At 46.1% G+C, this 17286-nt stretch overlaps 1 protein-coding gene across 1 annotated transcript; it reads left to right on the top strand.

Moving 5' to 3' along the window:
- The first annotated feature begins 3753 nt into the window (after nt 1-3753).
- Msc (musculin) lies at nt 3754-6812 on the top strand. The gene is made up of 3 exons (XM_041667732.1): nt 3754-3819; nt 4489-5097; nt 5816-6812. The coding sequence occupies exons 2-3, from the start codon at nt 4564-4566 to the stop codon at nt 5900-5902; spliced, it is 621 nt and encodes a 206-aa protein (XP_041523666.1). The 5' UTR covers nt 3754-3819; nt 4489-4563; the 3' UTR covers nt 5903-6812.
- Nucleotides 6813-17286: the final 10474 nt, after the last annotated feature.

Raw genomic sequence — 17286 nt, 5'->3', positions numbered from 1 at the left:
TTTTCTCATTTTTCAAAATGTAAACCTTGTTTGGTACGTTGGTGAGATATTTCCCATTCTTTTTTGCTTGCATCTTCAATACTCAGTGTATATTGGACCCCGCAGCACTTAGCCATCTATGCTGCACGTATGCTCCAGCCACCATAGGCAGTGTCCTTTACACAGGGCTGTGCTATCCTGAAATGTCTGCTTTTCTAGACCAAGCTACAATTTTCTAAGTGTGTGGAGAATTCTTCCAGCTAATGGGACAGTACTGGACATGGCGGCTGTGGACAGGGACATCTCTAAGGCTCAGGAGCGAGACTGCATGCCTAGATAGTTTCTTCAATAGCTACATACTAATGCTTTTCATGTTGCCCCAGGGAATAGAGAAATGCTTGCCCTTGCTCTGCCCATGTGACCCACCCATCTCCAGGGGTTCACACCAAGGCCTTACTACAAAGCTAGAAGGGAGGGGACAATGAATGGGTCTGCTTCCTATGATCTGTGCTTGTCACCCCAGCTATCATCTCTGTCTTTTAAGTGTTTTCTAGAATAAGCGCTTCTCGGTGTTCTATGTCATTAGATTGGTTCCTGTACACCTCCGTCTCTCAATCTCCTTTATCATGACAGTAAGTCTTTAGAACTTTTACTCTCCTTTTATGCCATTTTTAATTTAATTTTTTCTTTCTTTCTTTCCTTTTCCTTTTTTGTTTTTTGTTTGTTTGTTTTTGTTTTGTTTTTTGAGGCAGTGTTTTTCTGTAGCTTTGAAGCCTGTCCTGGAACTCACTGTGTAAGCCAGGGTCACCTCGATCTCACGGAGATCCACCCGACTCTGTTTCCTCAGTGCTGGGATTAAAGGCGTACACCACCACCACCACCCCTTTTTAAAGTAAGAATTGAAGAAGTGCTTCACTTTTGTAATGAAAGAATTTGTGTTGGGGAGAAAGTTTCTAATGAAGTCACACACACACACACACACACACACACACCGTCCCGCCCCATGTTGTCCCCTGTCCCTGTCTCTTTCACCTTTCCCTAAGTAAGATCCCTTATGAGAGCCATGGGAATTGTTGTTTGGGGATGGGACTGTAAACCTCAGAGCAGTAAAACATCTCTATACTAGCCACATCCCAAAGCAATTTGAAGTTAGAAGTAAAGCCATGAGCACTGTCCTTGTATGTTGACAAGACAGGATTCTAGAGGAATAATAAAAATTCGCACTCAGTAACATCTTCCTGGGCACGGATTCTCACATAGACAGTTGATCTTAAAGTTCCTTCTCCATCACAAAAAGCTAAGATGGGACTGAAGGCATGGCTCGCTGTTAACCATTTGTCTGGCACATGCAAGGCCTAGGTTTTAGGCCCAAAATTGCATATTCATTCTCTACCACCCCATTTTATAAATAAATAAATTCTATTTTTAAATTACATATGCATACTTTAAAATGGCTGAGTCTAATGATGTGTGCCTGCCATCCCCATGGAGGGAAGACAGAAAGATGGTTCTGTCTGGAGTATGTAAAAGGCACCACGTCAGCCAGGGCTATATAGCAAGACCTAGGTTGAAAAATAAATAAATAAAAGGAATTTCCAAAAGAAAAAGCAGAAAGTCAAGAATGAGCCAATACACTCAAATATAGTCATGTTTGTTTCACATTGGAGCACCAACCCCACTCACCCAGCACTGCACAATTAGAACAAATATTGCTAAAATTGTCAAGCCTGTGAATACACACGAGACCATAGTATATGCCTGCTACAAATCTATAAGCTTTTAAAGTGTAGGCAAATAGAAATTGATTGTGTGTGCTTTAGTAAGACAAAAATAAAGGCTTCATTCATTATTCACCGACAACGTGTGGTAACACCAAAACAATGAAGAAGAAAAAAGGCTCTCGGGATAGAAGGGTTCACAGTGTGATGCTCGGGATATTTGGGTTCACACTGTGATGCTCGGGATATTTGGATGGGTTCACAGTGTGATGCTCATGTACTTTGTGATCCTGCAAGGAGGATGAAAAGTCAAACATGCGAACGCTGAAGAGGGGACAAGTCAGATAGTGCACACACAGGGACAAGTCAGATAGTGCACACACAGGGGACAAGCATCAGATAGTGCACACACAGGGACAAGCATCAGATAGTGCACACACAGGAGACAAGCCTCAGGTAGTGCGCACATGTTACAGCAAACTACAGCTGCAAACTAATCCAAAAGGTAGAGGCGGTCCGTGATCTCCCGCACACATGTACAGTCTAAAGAAAGAAAGGGATGGAGCTACTACTAGACCAGAAACAAAATGGAAAAGGAAAGATAAATGAAATGGAAATGTAGTAGTAACCATAAGGGTTTGTAGAGGGTTTTCGTTCACAAGAGAGAGCGGAAAGAAAGGAGAGGGACTGGGTGTGAGGAGAGAGGAGAAGGGCAGCTCTCTGGAAAATGAGCCAGTTTCCGAAGGGACAAGAAAGCAGCCTTGATCCTCAGCACTGAGGCTGGCACAGTTTCCGCAACTGTTTAGAGAAATGCAGCGAGCTCCCCGCCATTAATCTTTTCTAAAGAAAGGCTTTGTTCTGCACCTGTATAAACAACCCAGAGTTTTAAAACCTATATGCTTGCCCCTAATGTGTGAGCGTATGTATTATAGTGATAGCTTCAAGTCATCTATAGGCAACACCTCTGCTTTACATCTCTCTGCGGGGACCCTGCCCCCAACCCTACCCACCTCCTTTAGCCTAGACAGGCTTGCCTACAGTCAAGTCCAAGTTCAAGTACTCTTTAAAAAAAAAAATTCATTCTTTGCTGCATTTTCCCAGCCCCCCAAATCTGAAGGCAGAGAGGACCCTTTTACCGAGTAGTCTCATAATGAATACCTCTCTTACTGCACCCCCAAGCAAAGACAAAATGTACAAGACAACTTCTGAAGTAGGAGCAAGCAGCAGGGTGTGTGTGTGTGGGGGTTATCCCTAAGGAGGAGGCTTGGCCTGCAGGATGAGGTGACTCCTGAGGGCTGAAATTAGTCCCTGCTAGCCACCTGTTACAGTGCTCCAGGTTCTGGGCTCCAGGATTGGTTCTGCTGTGAAGACTAGAATTTGCCAGGCAGCTTCTGGCTCCCATGCATCTGCCTGTCCCCACCCTCATCTGGAACCCTTAAACCACAAAAAGGACAAGTGGACAACTGAGCCCCAGGAGAGGACCTCAGTTTCCTGTAGTCAGTCAGGGCAGTCATATCCCAACCCTTGAAGGGAGCAATTCCTTAAAGGAGCCCACAGAAGAAGCTATGGGGGACACTTAGCACTGACTCAACAAAGCCCCCCCCCCCCCCAGCACACAATGTGACTGCCTCGAACCTCAGAAAAGAGCCAGAATCTTGTTTTGTTCCAGCTGGGCTTGGGGAAGGCAAGGTGTTTTGTTTTGAGTTGAAATGCAAGGCAATTCAAGGTGCTGCTTCATTATCGGTTTTGGTCTTTCCTCTTTTTCTTCACTCTTTCCTAATTTAATTTTAGCAAGGCAATTGTTCTGACTTACTATTCTGCATCCAAGAACTTGCCCCTAAAATGGTGATGGGTTCCCTCAAATAGTCTACAATTGCACTATGTTGCTGAAAATGAAATCGCTGACTTTGGTACTCTTACAACAGTGGAAAATAACATCTCGCTGAGTGACGTGTGGGGGGTGGGCGTGTGGCAACTGAAGTGCTAAACACAGAGTCCTATGTATTTGTTGTTAGTGATATTGCAAGAGGGGCATAATAACGTGTACGCTGAAGATGTTGTTTGAAGATAAAACAAGTCAAAGGAGAAAAAGTGCTACGTGAATCAGACGGCTATCTTGAAGGTGAGGAGAAAAAAAATAAGTCAAGTGATTCATAGGATGTTAAGCCTCTCCTTGTTTTTTGCCCTTCCTCTGCACTCACTCTGAGAAGCCTTGGATAAGCAAACACACATCATGTGTGTTCATCCCGAACGACAGTTTCCGTGGAACAAACTGGGAAAGAAGCTGTGGTGGGTACACTGGGGTTCTTAAGGGCCCCGCTAAGACCACCTGCAGATATAAATGGGTTGAGTGGAAACAAGGTCTTTTTCCAGTTTTACCCCCAAATCTCACTTACCTCACGCAGATACTCTTAGTTAGGGTCATTGTCGGGTCTAGAGGCCCAAGTCTGGGCTCTAAGCAGACGTTCCTTGCCCCCGCCCCATTAACCACTCAGCATAGAAAAATGATCCCCACCCCTTCCACGCCCCCGTCCCACCTCTTGTTACCCTTTCAAACCCCCTCTACTTTGCCGGGGGTGGTTTGTCCCAAGGAGTACAGATAAATAGTCCTGTCAAAAGGCGCAGCTCGCGGCTGTACTTCTGGGTCCAGAGTCAAGTTCAGAGCCCCAGGCTGGCGGGTCAGCGGCCAGTTGCGCCTGCTCCAAGAGCCCAGCTCATTGGGAACCCGATTTGCGACGGGCCTGGGTCTCCGCTACTCCTCTGAGCTCTCTCACGCCCCATCCTCTTCCAGTGAGCGGAAGCCGGAGTTGGCGAGACTGGCCGGGGAGGAGGAAGGCGGGCGCGCGTGGGCGCCGGGGACTAGGCGATGTCCACCGGCTCGGTGAGTGACCCCGAAGACATGGAGGTGAGAGGGCTGCAGCGGGTCTACCCGACCCCCTCCTCCAAGAGGCCACCTCTGCACGGTGCCGAGCAGGGCTACGTCTCGCCCAGCGACAATTCTTCCGCGGAGGAGGAGGACCCCGACGGCGAAGAGGAGCCACGCTCTTTGGAAGCCGCGGACATCCCGGGGGGCTGCAAGAGGAAGCGGCCCCGTGTGGCTGGCCCGGGCGGCGCAGGTGGCGCTGCCGGCAGCGGTGGAAAGAAGCCGCTCCCGCCCAAGGGCTCGGCCGCTGAGTGCAAGCAGTCGCAGCGGAACGCCGCCAACGCCCGCGAGCGGGCCCGGATGCGCGTGCTGAGCAAAGCCTTCTCCAGACTCAAGACCAGCCTGCCCTGGGTGCCGCCTGACACCAAGCTTTCCAAACTGGACACTCTGCGCCTGGCTTCCAGCTACATCGCACACCTGCGCCAGCTGCTGCAGGAGGACCGCTACGAGAACGGATACGTGCACCCGGTGAACCTGGTAGGGACAGGGACGCAGCGCGGGTGGCCCGGGGCCAGCAGCCCTGAGCGAAACCCGGGCGCAGGGCTGGGTCGGCCCCAGAAGGGAGTTTTCTAGATCCGGTGGTGAGGAATCTAGTTTAGTGGCCCCCCAAATCAAGGCAGGAGGAGTCAACCTTTTTTCTTGGAGAAAATCATTCGGGCTGCTAATCAGTGTCCTGGTCCTTTGCCCAGTGACAGCTATTCGTTAACACCCTACTTCCGGGATAAACTGTGGCTCCCCACTGCGAGTATTTCTGCCTTTAGCAGAACGGGAAAAAGAAAAAATCTCAGATACCCAACTTTTTCCAGACAACAGCCTAGCAGGTTTGAATCAGCCAGGGCTGTTTTCTTTAAAGTGGGAGAGAAAACCTAACTCTTTTAAAAAGTTTGAGTGGTTTAAAACAAAACAAAACACTAATGGAGGATAGTTTTCCCAGACGCGATTGTCCGGAAAGTCCCTGTCTAACCTGCCAGCTTCCTGGGCTTGGGAAAGATCTCATCCAAATTTACTCATAAGGGGGAGGGGGCATTAAATCACAGAATCCTAAACTCGCACTTTTCACTGAAAAAGCATGCTAATAGAAGAACAAGACTCACAAATTCCTAGAACGCTAATAAAAGCCGGGGACCTCTGGGGAGAGCGGTTTCGTTTTGAGATTGTTTCTCCTCCGTATCTGACGCTCGTTTCGATTTTTCAGACGTGGCCTTTCGTGGTCTCTGGACGGCCGGATTCTGACACCAAAGATGTTTCTGCAGCCAACAGACTCTGTGGAACTTCCGCTTAGAAGACAGCAACACAGCTGATGGGTTATGTTAAATGGAAAGGACCGGGCCATGGAGGTACTATTGGATTCCGGACCTTCTCCTCTTCCTGGACCTGTTAACAAACAGGACGGGTGACTAACCTGGTGGAGCGCAGGTGGACCTGGCTGCTGCGGATCAGCGCAACTGTAGCCAAAGAGAGCCTGGTTTCCTGGGGAGAAATCTCAGACTAGATCCATCCCGGGGCATTTGCTCTGAGCTCAAACCATGCCTTCTGAGTCCACAGCAGAAACAGGCTGGTTTTTAAGCTAATGTGGATTTTCCCTGTAGTTTCCCTGCGCAGCCAGGTCTTTCCCTGTGACCTTGTTTGAGCGCTCTTTTCCAGCTCTGGAAACGCTGGAAAAGTCCATCAGGGACCTCTTTCTCAGTTTCGGAGGACAGTGTCAAACTCCCACCAGGAAGTTCTCTTTTAGTGGCGGTACATGGCGAGATGGTGATATATACCACCGGAAACCGGTTTTGCCCTTAATCCCTCAGCATTGGGGTCTACTTCCAGAGCTCCCTTGTCTCTCTGATCAGTGTTGGGACAGCCTGCCCTAGGTCTGGTCTCCACCCAGTGGACCCAGCTGGTTTATTTGGTTCTCAGTCTCCTCCCCACCAACAGTTTCCCCTTAAGTCTTATTTGACTGCCCTTTTGTGACAACTCGCCCCTCTAAACAGCTCGCTCCTGCCACTGCACAGCCTCCTGTGGGGTTCAGGTTCTCCCAGGCACCCACTATTCTTCCTGGTCCAAGGATTGAGCATGGTGGGCGGTTGGGGCTGGTCTCTCTACCCACTGACGCAGTGCATGGTGCTTGGTGGTCCTGGCAACGCTGTGGTGACGCTGCTCTACCATGGTACGAACATATGTAAATAAATTTATTTTTTTATGAACGAAAACATGCGTTGTGAAAATCTTTTCCAAGACTGTTTGGTCTGTGAGCTAACTTTAAAAGGGCAGGTCTCTCCTCTCAACAGGGTGTTGAGCTATTACAGGAGGCAGATGGTGGAGGTCCCAGTTCAGTCAGATTTCCAGTTTCTCTCTCTTTCTCATCTCCATTCTGATCGCAGATGTATAAAAGGCTCACCCTGTAAGCCCAGCTGGCTCCGAATTCATAATCCTCTCGATACTGCCCCTTTAGTGCTGGGATGATTGCCAGAAGAAGCCACTACATCAGATCAAAATATTCTGTGTTTCTGATACTTCCAGAAGTAGGAAATCCTGGAGGGTAAAAACTGGAAGCCTGGGAAATCTGATGCATTTTGAGGTCAGGGTTGACTGGGGGCATAAGTACACGTCTAAAATAAAAATAGTATACTAATTAAGAATTAATTTCCAACTCTTGCTCTTTGACTCTCTCTGTCTCTCTGTCTTTGCCTCTGTCACTTTCTCTCTCAAACACACACCTTTCCAGCCTGACCCACAACCCAGTATTTAAAACTATAAGACCTTCCAGAACATTGCACCACTCCCATTCACGGGAGGCTACAGTTCTAAGATCTCACTGGCAGAATAAAACTGTAGGAAACCAATCCCAGTTTTAGCAAGATCCTCCTGCCTCTTAACTGTTGTTTTGGATACCCACCACATTTGCAGCATAATTTTCTTCCATTTTCATTGCAATAGCAAAAAAAGTCCGTGATGTTTTCCAATCAACCCATCCTCTGAATACAAAACGCATTTTGTAGAGCATTTACAAAAGTGTGAAGGATAAAAGTATCTAAATATTTGCTAGACTTAGATTCTGCCTGTGACTTCATAAATTAAAACACAGTTTTCTCAACCAGAGAGAAAACACAGCTGGATTTTTGTTGAGACATGGGGAGTATGACTTCCTGTTTTGAACTAAACCAAACCTGATCTCCAGAGAGCTGCCTTCTCACACCATCATCTGGTCCTGGGGTCAGTCAGAAGCTGGAGGGTTGGAGGTGACATTGGTTTTTCGGAGGCATTGTGGGCTTTCCCGTAAAAGGGAGTCCTGAATGACCAGTGGCAGGAACCCCACCATGCCGAAACATATTTCAGCTGTGAAGTCTGGACCATCTCTGTGAGGAGAGGGTCAGGTGCCTGCTGCAGCCGTATCTCAGTGAATGTGATGCCCAAAGGTAACGGCAAGCCAGGTCCTTTCTACTTCCCAGTATGGTGGTTAAGAACCGATGTCATCTGGTATAGTAGCCGGCTCCCAGGCAGGGCAGCACTTAGCAGGCTAGTGCAGCAGAGCCCTCCTGAGTATAAAGGCAGCATGGCCAGAATGAGTCTCCGTACTAAATAAAATTAAAATATGAAGTAAGAATGTTAAGTAAGAATGCTAAGCACGGTGGCTCATATTTGCAGTCCCAGTACTGAGAAGGGGGAGACAAGAGGATTGCCATGAGTTCTAGACCAGCATGGGTTACAACATAGACCCTGTCTTAAAAAAAAAAAAAGACATGACAAGACAAGCAAACTTTAAAAATAATGTGCTGGCTAGTTTTATCTCAACCCGACACAAGCTAGAGTCATCTAAAAAGAGGAAACCTCCATTGAGAAAACACCTATGTAAGATCTGACTGTGGGGGGCATCATCGTGGGTGGTGCCATCTCTGGGCTGGTGGTCCTGGGTTCTGTAAGAAACCAGGATGAACAAGCTATGAGGGGCAAGTCCATAATCAGCACCCCTCCACAGCCTCTGTAAGAGCTCCTGCCTTCAGTTTCCTGCCCTGTTTGAGTTCCTGTCCTGATTTCCGTCAGCTATGAACAGTGATGTGAAAGTGCAAGCCAAATGAGCCCTCTCCACCTCAGCTTGCTATTGGTCACCATGCTCCTTCACAGCAATAGGGCAGAAACTGACACCAGGGTTGTGGAGTATTGCTATGACAGACCTGACCATGCATTTCAGGGAGGACTGGGGACAGACTTTAAACTCTGGAATAGGAAAGCCTTTGAGTGTTGAGAGCTCAGTGGTCTGTTCTGTGGGAATATGGAAGATAAGAATAATAAGAGAAAGGCAGAGGATGGAGGTCTGGATTACAAAATTCCAGAAGGACACTAGAGAGTCACTTAAAGACTTTATCAGCGTTGTTGCATATCTTGAGTTAAGAATCTGTGGTTCCGGTTAGCTGGGACTGAAGAATTGGCTGTGATTAACAAGAAACCGGAAGCACTAAAGTGAAACCTTTACTGGAGCAACTGATGCTGGAGCTGAGAAACCAGCAGAGATTAAGCATATAAGTAGGGCATTTTCTTAATTAGAGATTGATGAGGAAGGCCCATACCATTTGTGTGTGGTTTCTATAAGAAAAGAGGCTGAGCAAGACATAGTGAGCAAGCCAATAAACAGCACCCCTCCATGGCATCTGCACTGGTTTTTTTTTTTTATGTTGTTGTTTTCTTTCGGGTTCCTGCCCTGTTTGATTTAGTTCCTGTCCTGACTTCCTTTAGCAATGAACAATGATGTGGAAGTTTAAGCTAAGTTTTTTCCCCAAGTTGTTTTGGTCATGGTAATAGTAACAGCCATAGTATCTCTGATGTAGACAAGTAGAAGGCAAAAATTTCTAAAGAGCCTGTATAGGTCTACATTTTTCCACTACAATCCACCCTAGCCTGTTTCCTCATCTGCATGGGGTTACTAGCGGGATCTTCCTCCAGAGAATGCTTCAGGGGTAAGTACCAGATCAGAGTCTAGCAAATGTAGTATTTATGTGCTGAGAAACACATGAAGAGCTCACTGGTAAAGGAAACCCAGAGGCAGAGGAAAAGTCTAGCCCAGCCACTAAGACTGGCTTCCAAACCAGAAAGTGCTGTAGTGTGTCACTCCAGTTGTCTGGGAGGCTGGGCAGAAAGACGGCAAGGTGATCACCAGCCCGAGCTAGAGCTTGTCTGAACCAAATAGATAAATGAAAACCAAGCACAAGCAAACAAACAAAACCCCACAGGGAAGCCGGCTCAACTTTGAGAAGTGATGATCACCATTGTAAGAAGTCTCAAAAGAGCAAGCCAACAAACAAAAGAAGTTGAATTGAATACAATAATAACACAGTTGAAGAAAGAAGGAAATGGAGCTGATTGTCCAAAACCAATATGAAAAATGGGTTTTTTACTCATAATCCTAATTTCTCAGGTTGCTTCAAGAGCAAGCATAAAGACTTTGAGGCCACCAAGTCACATAGGCAGAGTGCTGGGATCATGGCCCTTGAATTCCTTTTTAGTGGCAATTTGTGTGTCATTCTCAAATTGATATAGAAGAAAAATGTCTGAAGAATGTTTTGCTTCATGGTTTCTTTTTTTAAAATTTATTTATTTATTAAGGATTTCTGCCTCGTCCCCGCAACCGCTTCTCATTTCCCTCCCCCTCCCCCGATCAAGTCCCCCTCTCTCATCTGCTCTAAGAGCAATCAGGGTTCCCTGTCCTGTGGGAAGCCCAAGGACTGCCGACCTCTATCCAGGTCTTGTAAGGTGAGCATCCAAACTGCCTAGGCTCCCACAAAGCCAGTACGTGCATGGGATAAATCCGGACTTGCTTCATGGTTTCTGTGCTAAGTTTATAGCAAGAGTGCCAAGAGCTTAGATGGCGCAGTTACTGCCCAGTATTCATGGAGCCTTGGGCTCAAACCACAGCAGCATGTGAATTTGGGTGTGTCACCCACCGGCAATTCTAGCAGGTAGATCCAAGTCATCTGCTACTCAAGGTCATCAAAGTGAACAACTCCAAATGAGATAAACAAAGTAAACAAAACCTAAAAAGGAGGATTTCTCATGAGCCCTAGATAAAATCGCTGAAGCTTGAGGGGAAAGATCGTGGCTGGGAACAAACACCTCTATGCCGTTAGGACTCAAGCCTGCTGTCTCATAGAGAAACAACCCAAGTTTTCTCCTCCTCCCTCACCATTATTTTATTTGAGACAACAGAATGGGAAATATGGGAGTAGGGACTGGGAACTGAGAGGAGGCGGCTGGGTATTGAGACAGACAGAGGACCACACGCTTGGGATCCTGCCAGCTTGGTTCTGCTCTGAGAGCAAAGCTAAGGGGAAAGGCTGATGGGGCTAAAGTTGCTGAATGACGGATGGATGAGTAAACTGAAAATACAACTCTTCTGGGGGCTTTCTGGGGGACCAGAGCATCCTAACTAGTGATGGTCTGGTGCTGCTGACTCAACAGAGAACAAAAACCCCCTTCCACACCCTCCTCCTAAGATGAGTGTTGTAGAGCAAGTGCTCTTGGCACTGTAATTCTGAAAGGCTGAGCGCTCCTTGGTCAAAGATGCTGAACCGATTTTATATTCTTTTGCTCTGGTTTTCAAGTTCAATCTCACTTTAGTCTGGTGGCTCCTTCAACAGAGAGCAACCCTGATGTTTGGCATCTTAAAGGGATTTTAATAGGCGCAAGGTTTCTGTTTTGTTTTGTGGTTTAAAACAAAAGGCTCCATAGGAGAGATGGAGGAGGAAAAGAGAAGGAGGAGGAAGAAGACACCCCCTTTCCATTAACAGAACAACAGAGGGGAGCACACTTCATCTTAGCCCGTACCAGGAGCTATTTTGGTTGATTCTTCTAGGAGATGTTAAAATGATGACTCAGAAAGTCATTTAGTCAATGATAGTAAAGCCAGGTAAACCCTCGACTGACTTCTCACTGCCAGGAATCTAACAAGCGACTCCTTTCGTAAGGGAGCATCTGTCTGCATCTTCTTTTGATGAAAACTTCCTTTAGTAAAGACCCATCCACAGGGGCAACCAAGGATTTCTCTGTCAATTTTCACTAATGGAGAGGAAAGAAGAATAACCCCCAAAGATACCAGAACTCAAGAAGATTAGTTATCAAACTTGAGTGCCGAGTTCCAATCCTGGCAGTGAGAAGTCAGTCCTGAGTTTACCTGGGAGGAAGCTGCTGAGGCTGGGACTCTCAGTAACCAGTGTCTTTGTGCTAATCTGTTTATCAAGCTACACAGATCTCTTGCTTTGGCTCCTTTCTGGGCCTTTTTTGAAGTCATTACTGCCAGGGCAAGACCTGATGGACCAGTTGCTCAGGAGGCTGGAACAGGAGCAAAAGTTCAAGATTTCTCTGGGCTATAAAGTGAGTTCAAGTCCAGCCTGGGCAATTCGCTGAGATCCTATCCCTAAATTAAAAGTAAAAAGAAGGCGGGGAACAGCTAGCAAAACGGGTAGATCCTGACAACTTGAGTTGAATACTAGAATCCATATGGTGGAAAGAGAGAATTAGTTCCCTTAAGCTGTCCACTGACCTCCAGGTTTGTGCTGTGACATGCTGTGATATGTGAGTGCCCACACATATGCACACACACACACGTATGTGAATGTGTGTGTGTAGAGTGGCACACACTTGCTTAACATGTAAAAAGTCCTTCATCCTTCCCTTTTACCTAACGGAAAGCTTTATTTGGAGCCACTGTAGGTTCCTTCATTGCTTGGAAGAGGAGAACCGTGGCGCACCTCATAGAAGCAGCTTGCCTTTGAGGAAACACAGTTTCAGTATGGAAGATTTCCTCCCTGGCAGTGGAAGGGGAGAAAAATGGGAAGCAAGAAGTCTCTAACTGGTCCTTGATGGTTTTCAAAGAGAGGTGCTTTATCCCTGCAGTGTTTGCAATAGGTAAGATCTGGAGCAGCCTTGATGCCCACCAACAGATGCCTGGATAGGAAAACACGATACATATACATAATCCAATCTTCTCTGACTATGGAGAAATAGGAACACAGGACATTTGCAGGGAAACGACTGGAACGAGAGCTCATAGTGTTAAGCAAAATAAGATTCAGTGAGACAAGACTGCATTCTCACCCTCAGGCGTGGGGCCTAGATTTACATTTCTATACACATAGGAAATGAAGGGAGGAAGTAGACGAGGTGAGGGGAGAAGGAAACCAGAGGAGGAGGAAGGAATATGTGTGTCTTGAAAACAGAGGGGAGAACTGTTTGGAGGGAGGACAGAGACTGAGAAAGGGCAGGGAAGGGGACCCCAGGGCAGCCGTGGGACAGGCAAGGAAAAGGACTGTATACTGATATATATATATATATATATATGTATAGATGGGTCATGAAACTAATTGCTTTGTATGTTAGCCAAGAAATTGAATGTTTATGTATCTTTTATTGGAATTTGTAAGTCAGTTTCCTAAAAAAGAGATCGTGAGGAAAGACGGCTCAGTGGTTAAGAGTGCTTGCTGCTCTTTCAGAGGACCAGAGTTCATTTCCCAGCACCTACTGTAGGGCAGTTCACAATCACCTGTAACTCTGGCGCCAGGGGTCCCTATACTCTTTTTTAGTCCTGGAGGGCACCTGCATACATGTGCACACACACACACACACACATACGTATCAATGAAAATAAATTTTTAAATGAAAGAGAGATTGAGCATTTACCCTGCCTGTGCCCTCTGATTCCCACATGTGTGAGCCACAATTTCTGACTCTACATGTGTGATTTTAGGTGTCCCATATGAGATAGGGCGTCCATGACATACTTCCTCACTGACCCCAGCCCTAACTGACAGGTGTGGAATAGAATGGAAAAAAAAATGAGACCTTGCTAAGCACAGACACAATGCCCACTAAAGGCTAAAATTTAAATATCAGCATCTTATTTTTCTTCTTTTAATAGCTGAGATGTCCTTGATCTTGACCTGCAAATGTGTTCTGCCCTTCTCTTTCGCTACTTTTACCAACTGGTTCTTTCCTGCTAGATCTGATTTTCCTAGATGGGCTCTTTTGCCACTAAGAAGAAATTTTCATTTGGCTTCATCTTAAAAGCGAAGATCAACCCAGCACTTGGGAGGCAGAAGCATGCTGATCTCTGTGAGTTGGAGGCCAGTCTGGTCTACAGAGTGAGTTCTGTAGATAAATTCTGGTCTCACTGCCAGTGGTCCCACAGTCTGCCTTAGCCATACAAGTGTCACCTATATTCAGAGGGCCTAGTTTGGTCTTATGCTGGTTCCTTCCCTGTCAGTCTGAAGTTGGTGAGCTCCCATTAGCTCAGGTAAGCTTTTTCAGTGGGTATCCTCATCATGGTCTTGACCCCTTTGCTCATATTCTCACTCATCCCACTTATTTATTTATTTATTATGCATACAATATTCTGTCTGTGTGTATGTCTGCTGGCCAGAAGAGGGCACCAGACCTCATTACAGATGGTTGTGAGCCACCATTTGGTTGTCGGGAATTGAACTCAGGACCTCTGGAAGAGCAGGCAATGCTCTTAACCACTGAGCCAAGGCTACACAGAGAAACCCTGTCTCAAAAAAAAAAAAAAAAAGAAAGAAAAAGCCAAGATCATAGTACTCCTTATGGAAAATTATGCGTGAGATTAAAATCACATTTCAGAATGCAAGAAAGATCACTGGATGTGAGAGAGTAACTGTACAGCTCAGTCGGCCTCTCAGAAGCCATCAAAGGACATCTATGATGAACCAAAACCACCACTGCTTTCTACAACCACATCTCTGGGTGAGGCTGGATTTTTAGCCAAAATAAAACACCACAATAGAGTGAAGGAGGAAGAAGGTAGGTGCACATCACTATGACTTAATAAGCTAGATGGCAAAGGGATTTCCAAAATAGATGGGTTATATGGAATACTTAAAAATTACAAAACCATGCCATTCCTCCCATTAAAATATTTTGGAAAATATTCTTTTCATTAAAGCATTTAGTTAGATTCACTTCTGTGATGGCTGAAAAACAATTATATTTTTGCCTAGGTTTAATTTCAAGTTCAATACATAGCAACAGATATAAGCAAAAGCTTTTTCCAGTCTGGCTGTGGCCCATTTTCCAAAGCTGTGTAGAGACCAAAGTTCGAATGAGTTTTTCAGGATCACCAAGGATGCCTTGGTAGGGCATAGAGTCTTGGTGGGATCTGGAAGCAAGAGAATTCAGGGTGCTGGTTTCGATGCCATAGACTCTCTGTCTGTGTCACCTGCACAGGGGCGGGGATACCCTGGGGACAGAGGCCAAACTGCTCCACCCTGGGGACAGAGGCCAAACTGCTCCCGGAGGATGCACACAGAGAAGTCTGGCACCATTTTCTTCCCTTCAGCCCAGCTCTCCTGTCTCTTCAACCTTAGCCTCAGGATGGGCCCTGACTTTCCAATGACAGGGACAGTAAGTCCCAAGTCTAGACTGCAAAATGCAACTTCACTTGTCCATACCTGGTTAAACTACTTTTGTAACATTCAAGCGTCCTCATTAAAATTGTGTTTCAGAAAACTTAGGCAGCATTTCAACCCGTTCTCAACAAAACATTCTTGGATCTGTCACTTTGGCAGGTGACTGACCTGTTTTTATTCTTGAAAATGCTCACTAATAAGGGACATGTTTTTTTTTTGTTTGTTTGTTTTGTTTTTTTGTTTTGTTTTTGTTTTTCGAGACAGGGTTTCTCTGTGGCTTTGGAGCCTGTCCTGGAACTAGCTCTGTAGACCAGGCTGGTCTCGAACTCCCAGAGATCCGCCTGCCTCTGCCTGTCGAGTGCTGGGATTAAAGGCATGTGCCACCATCGCCCGGCCAGGGACATGGTTTCTTAAACTGTAACGGTTTCCCTCCATCAGGCTATATAACTGAAAGTGGGTATTTCAGCAAAGTTTCGGGACATGCAATGAACAAGACCATGCAGAATCAAGCGTGTTGAGAATCTGCAGTGTTTCTGGCAGTGCCGGCTTATTTTGCCTCCCAGAACCTCACTACGACCCTTTGCTCATCTTTCTGCTTGAGTATTTGTGTGTATGTATAAAACATTTTCACTTTTACGGATACACTCTGGGAGGGGGTGGGACATATAGAGACCTAAGGTTAATGACAGGTCCCGTCCTCAGGTCTCACTCCCTTTATTCTGTCAAGATCTCTCACTGGTCCCGGAGCACACCAATTCCAACTACTCTTGCAAGGCAGCCTGCCTCGGGATCCCATCTCCACTCTTAAGGACGAGAATTGCAGGCAGCTGACATGCCCATGTCTGCCCTTTCCCATGGATTCTCTTAGTGCAATCTCTGGCTCACACTCCGGCAAGAAAAGGGTGTTATCCACGGAGTCATCTCCCCAGCGTGTTCTGAATGCACAGCATGTATGTGCTGCTCTGTGTGTGCTGTCACATCACGTAACACCGTCGGACGCCACCTAAACTCTTCCACTCAGATTCGAGACTATTGTCTGGGAGTTCCTGTGTTTTCACTGCGCATGCGAAGGTCTCTTCTCTTGCAGGAACATATGGTAAATAAAGACCGGTAATGTTTGCCTACTACAGCCCTCGCTCTCTCAGTACCAAATCCCTTTTTCTTCAGACTGCATCATGTTAGGACATTTGTAAAAATTACTGTTTGAGTTGCTGACTTTGAATTTCATAAAAATGTTTGATGTGTTTTGATTTATGATTATGACATAATTTTTAACAGTTTCTGAAATAGGCCTAATATGGGCTCTCGACAAGGTTTCTGAATAATTCAATGTGCTGTGAATAGTAATAACCAAAAATAATAATCAAATTTGCTGTGAATCTAAGGTCTCATTTTTATTATGTTCTTGTGTGACTGTCATCAATTAATATCATCCACAAGTTGCTATTGCTGTTCAGAATCTCCGTTTGCTCCATTACTCCCAGCAATGATCTCTGTGTCACTATTTAGAAGGTGAAAAGAGGAAAATTGAAAACACTATGACCAGAATCGTTTGCTAGCAGGTGCAGGGCTAGAATTCACAGACTCTGAACTTCACCCAGTATGAGGGAGACCAGAAGATTAACGCTCTGCTCCGTGACAGCTCCTTCAAGGGTTGCTCTACCTCTATACACGCCATGCTCTTGAGCCTTCCGGGGGCCACTGGTGGAACATTCTGAGAACCTGACCCACTGGATAGCCTTGGCAAGCTCTCCTTCCTCCAAGTCCATTTCCACAGAAAACTAGGGTCCTGGGTGACATTCAGCCTCAAGACATACTTCTCAAATGAGTGTTCTATTTCCTGCAACGCTTCTGAGAAACCTCTACTACATCTCCTTATTCTGTTTGTCTAGTATAATACAGGGTGATTGGACGCCTCCAAACCAGGAATGTCCTAATCTGTTTGGTGATGCTGTTAAAGAAAAAGTCAAGATTGAGTAATTAAAAAAGAACAGAGATTTATTTTGATGGTGTTAGAGACTGTGAGGTCCAAGTTGATGAGCCAGAACCTTCTGGGAGCCTTCTTCATGCACCACCTCGGAGTGGGGAACATCAGTGAAGGAGCAAGTGGGAGCTGTCAAGCCCACAACCTCAAACCCTTTCATATTTTAACATTGATCCATACTTTTGGATGGAGCCCTGGAAGCCTAAACACCTCCCTCGAGGACCCATCTCCCAGCACTGTGTAAGGTTAATGACAGTTCCCGTGATGATTTAGTTCCCAACACAT

The sequence above is a fragment of the Microtus oregoni genome, unplaced genomic scaffold (genome assembly GCF_018167655.1).
Source record: "Microtus oregoni isolate MIOR12 unplaced genomic scaffold, Mior012 000017F_ref0000208, whole genome shotgun sequence".
Lineage (NCBI taxonomy): Eukaryota > Metazoa > Chordata > Mammalia > Rodentia > Cricetidae > Microtus > Microtus oregoni.
The sequence above is the reverse complement of the archived record's forward strand: the minus strand, read 5'-3'. Positions and strand labels throughout refer to the sequence as shown.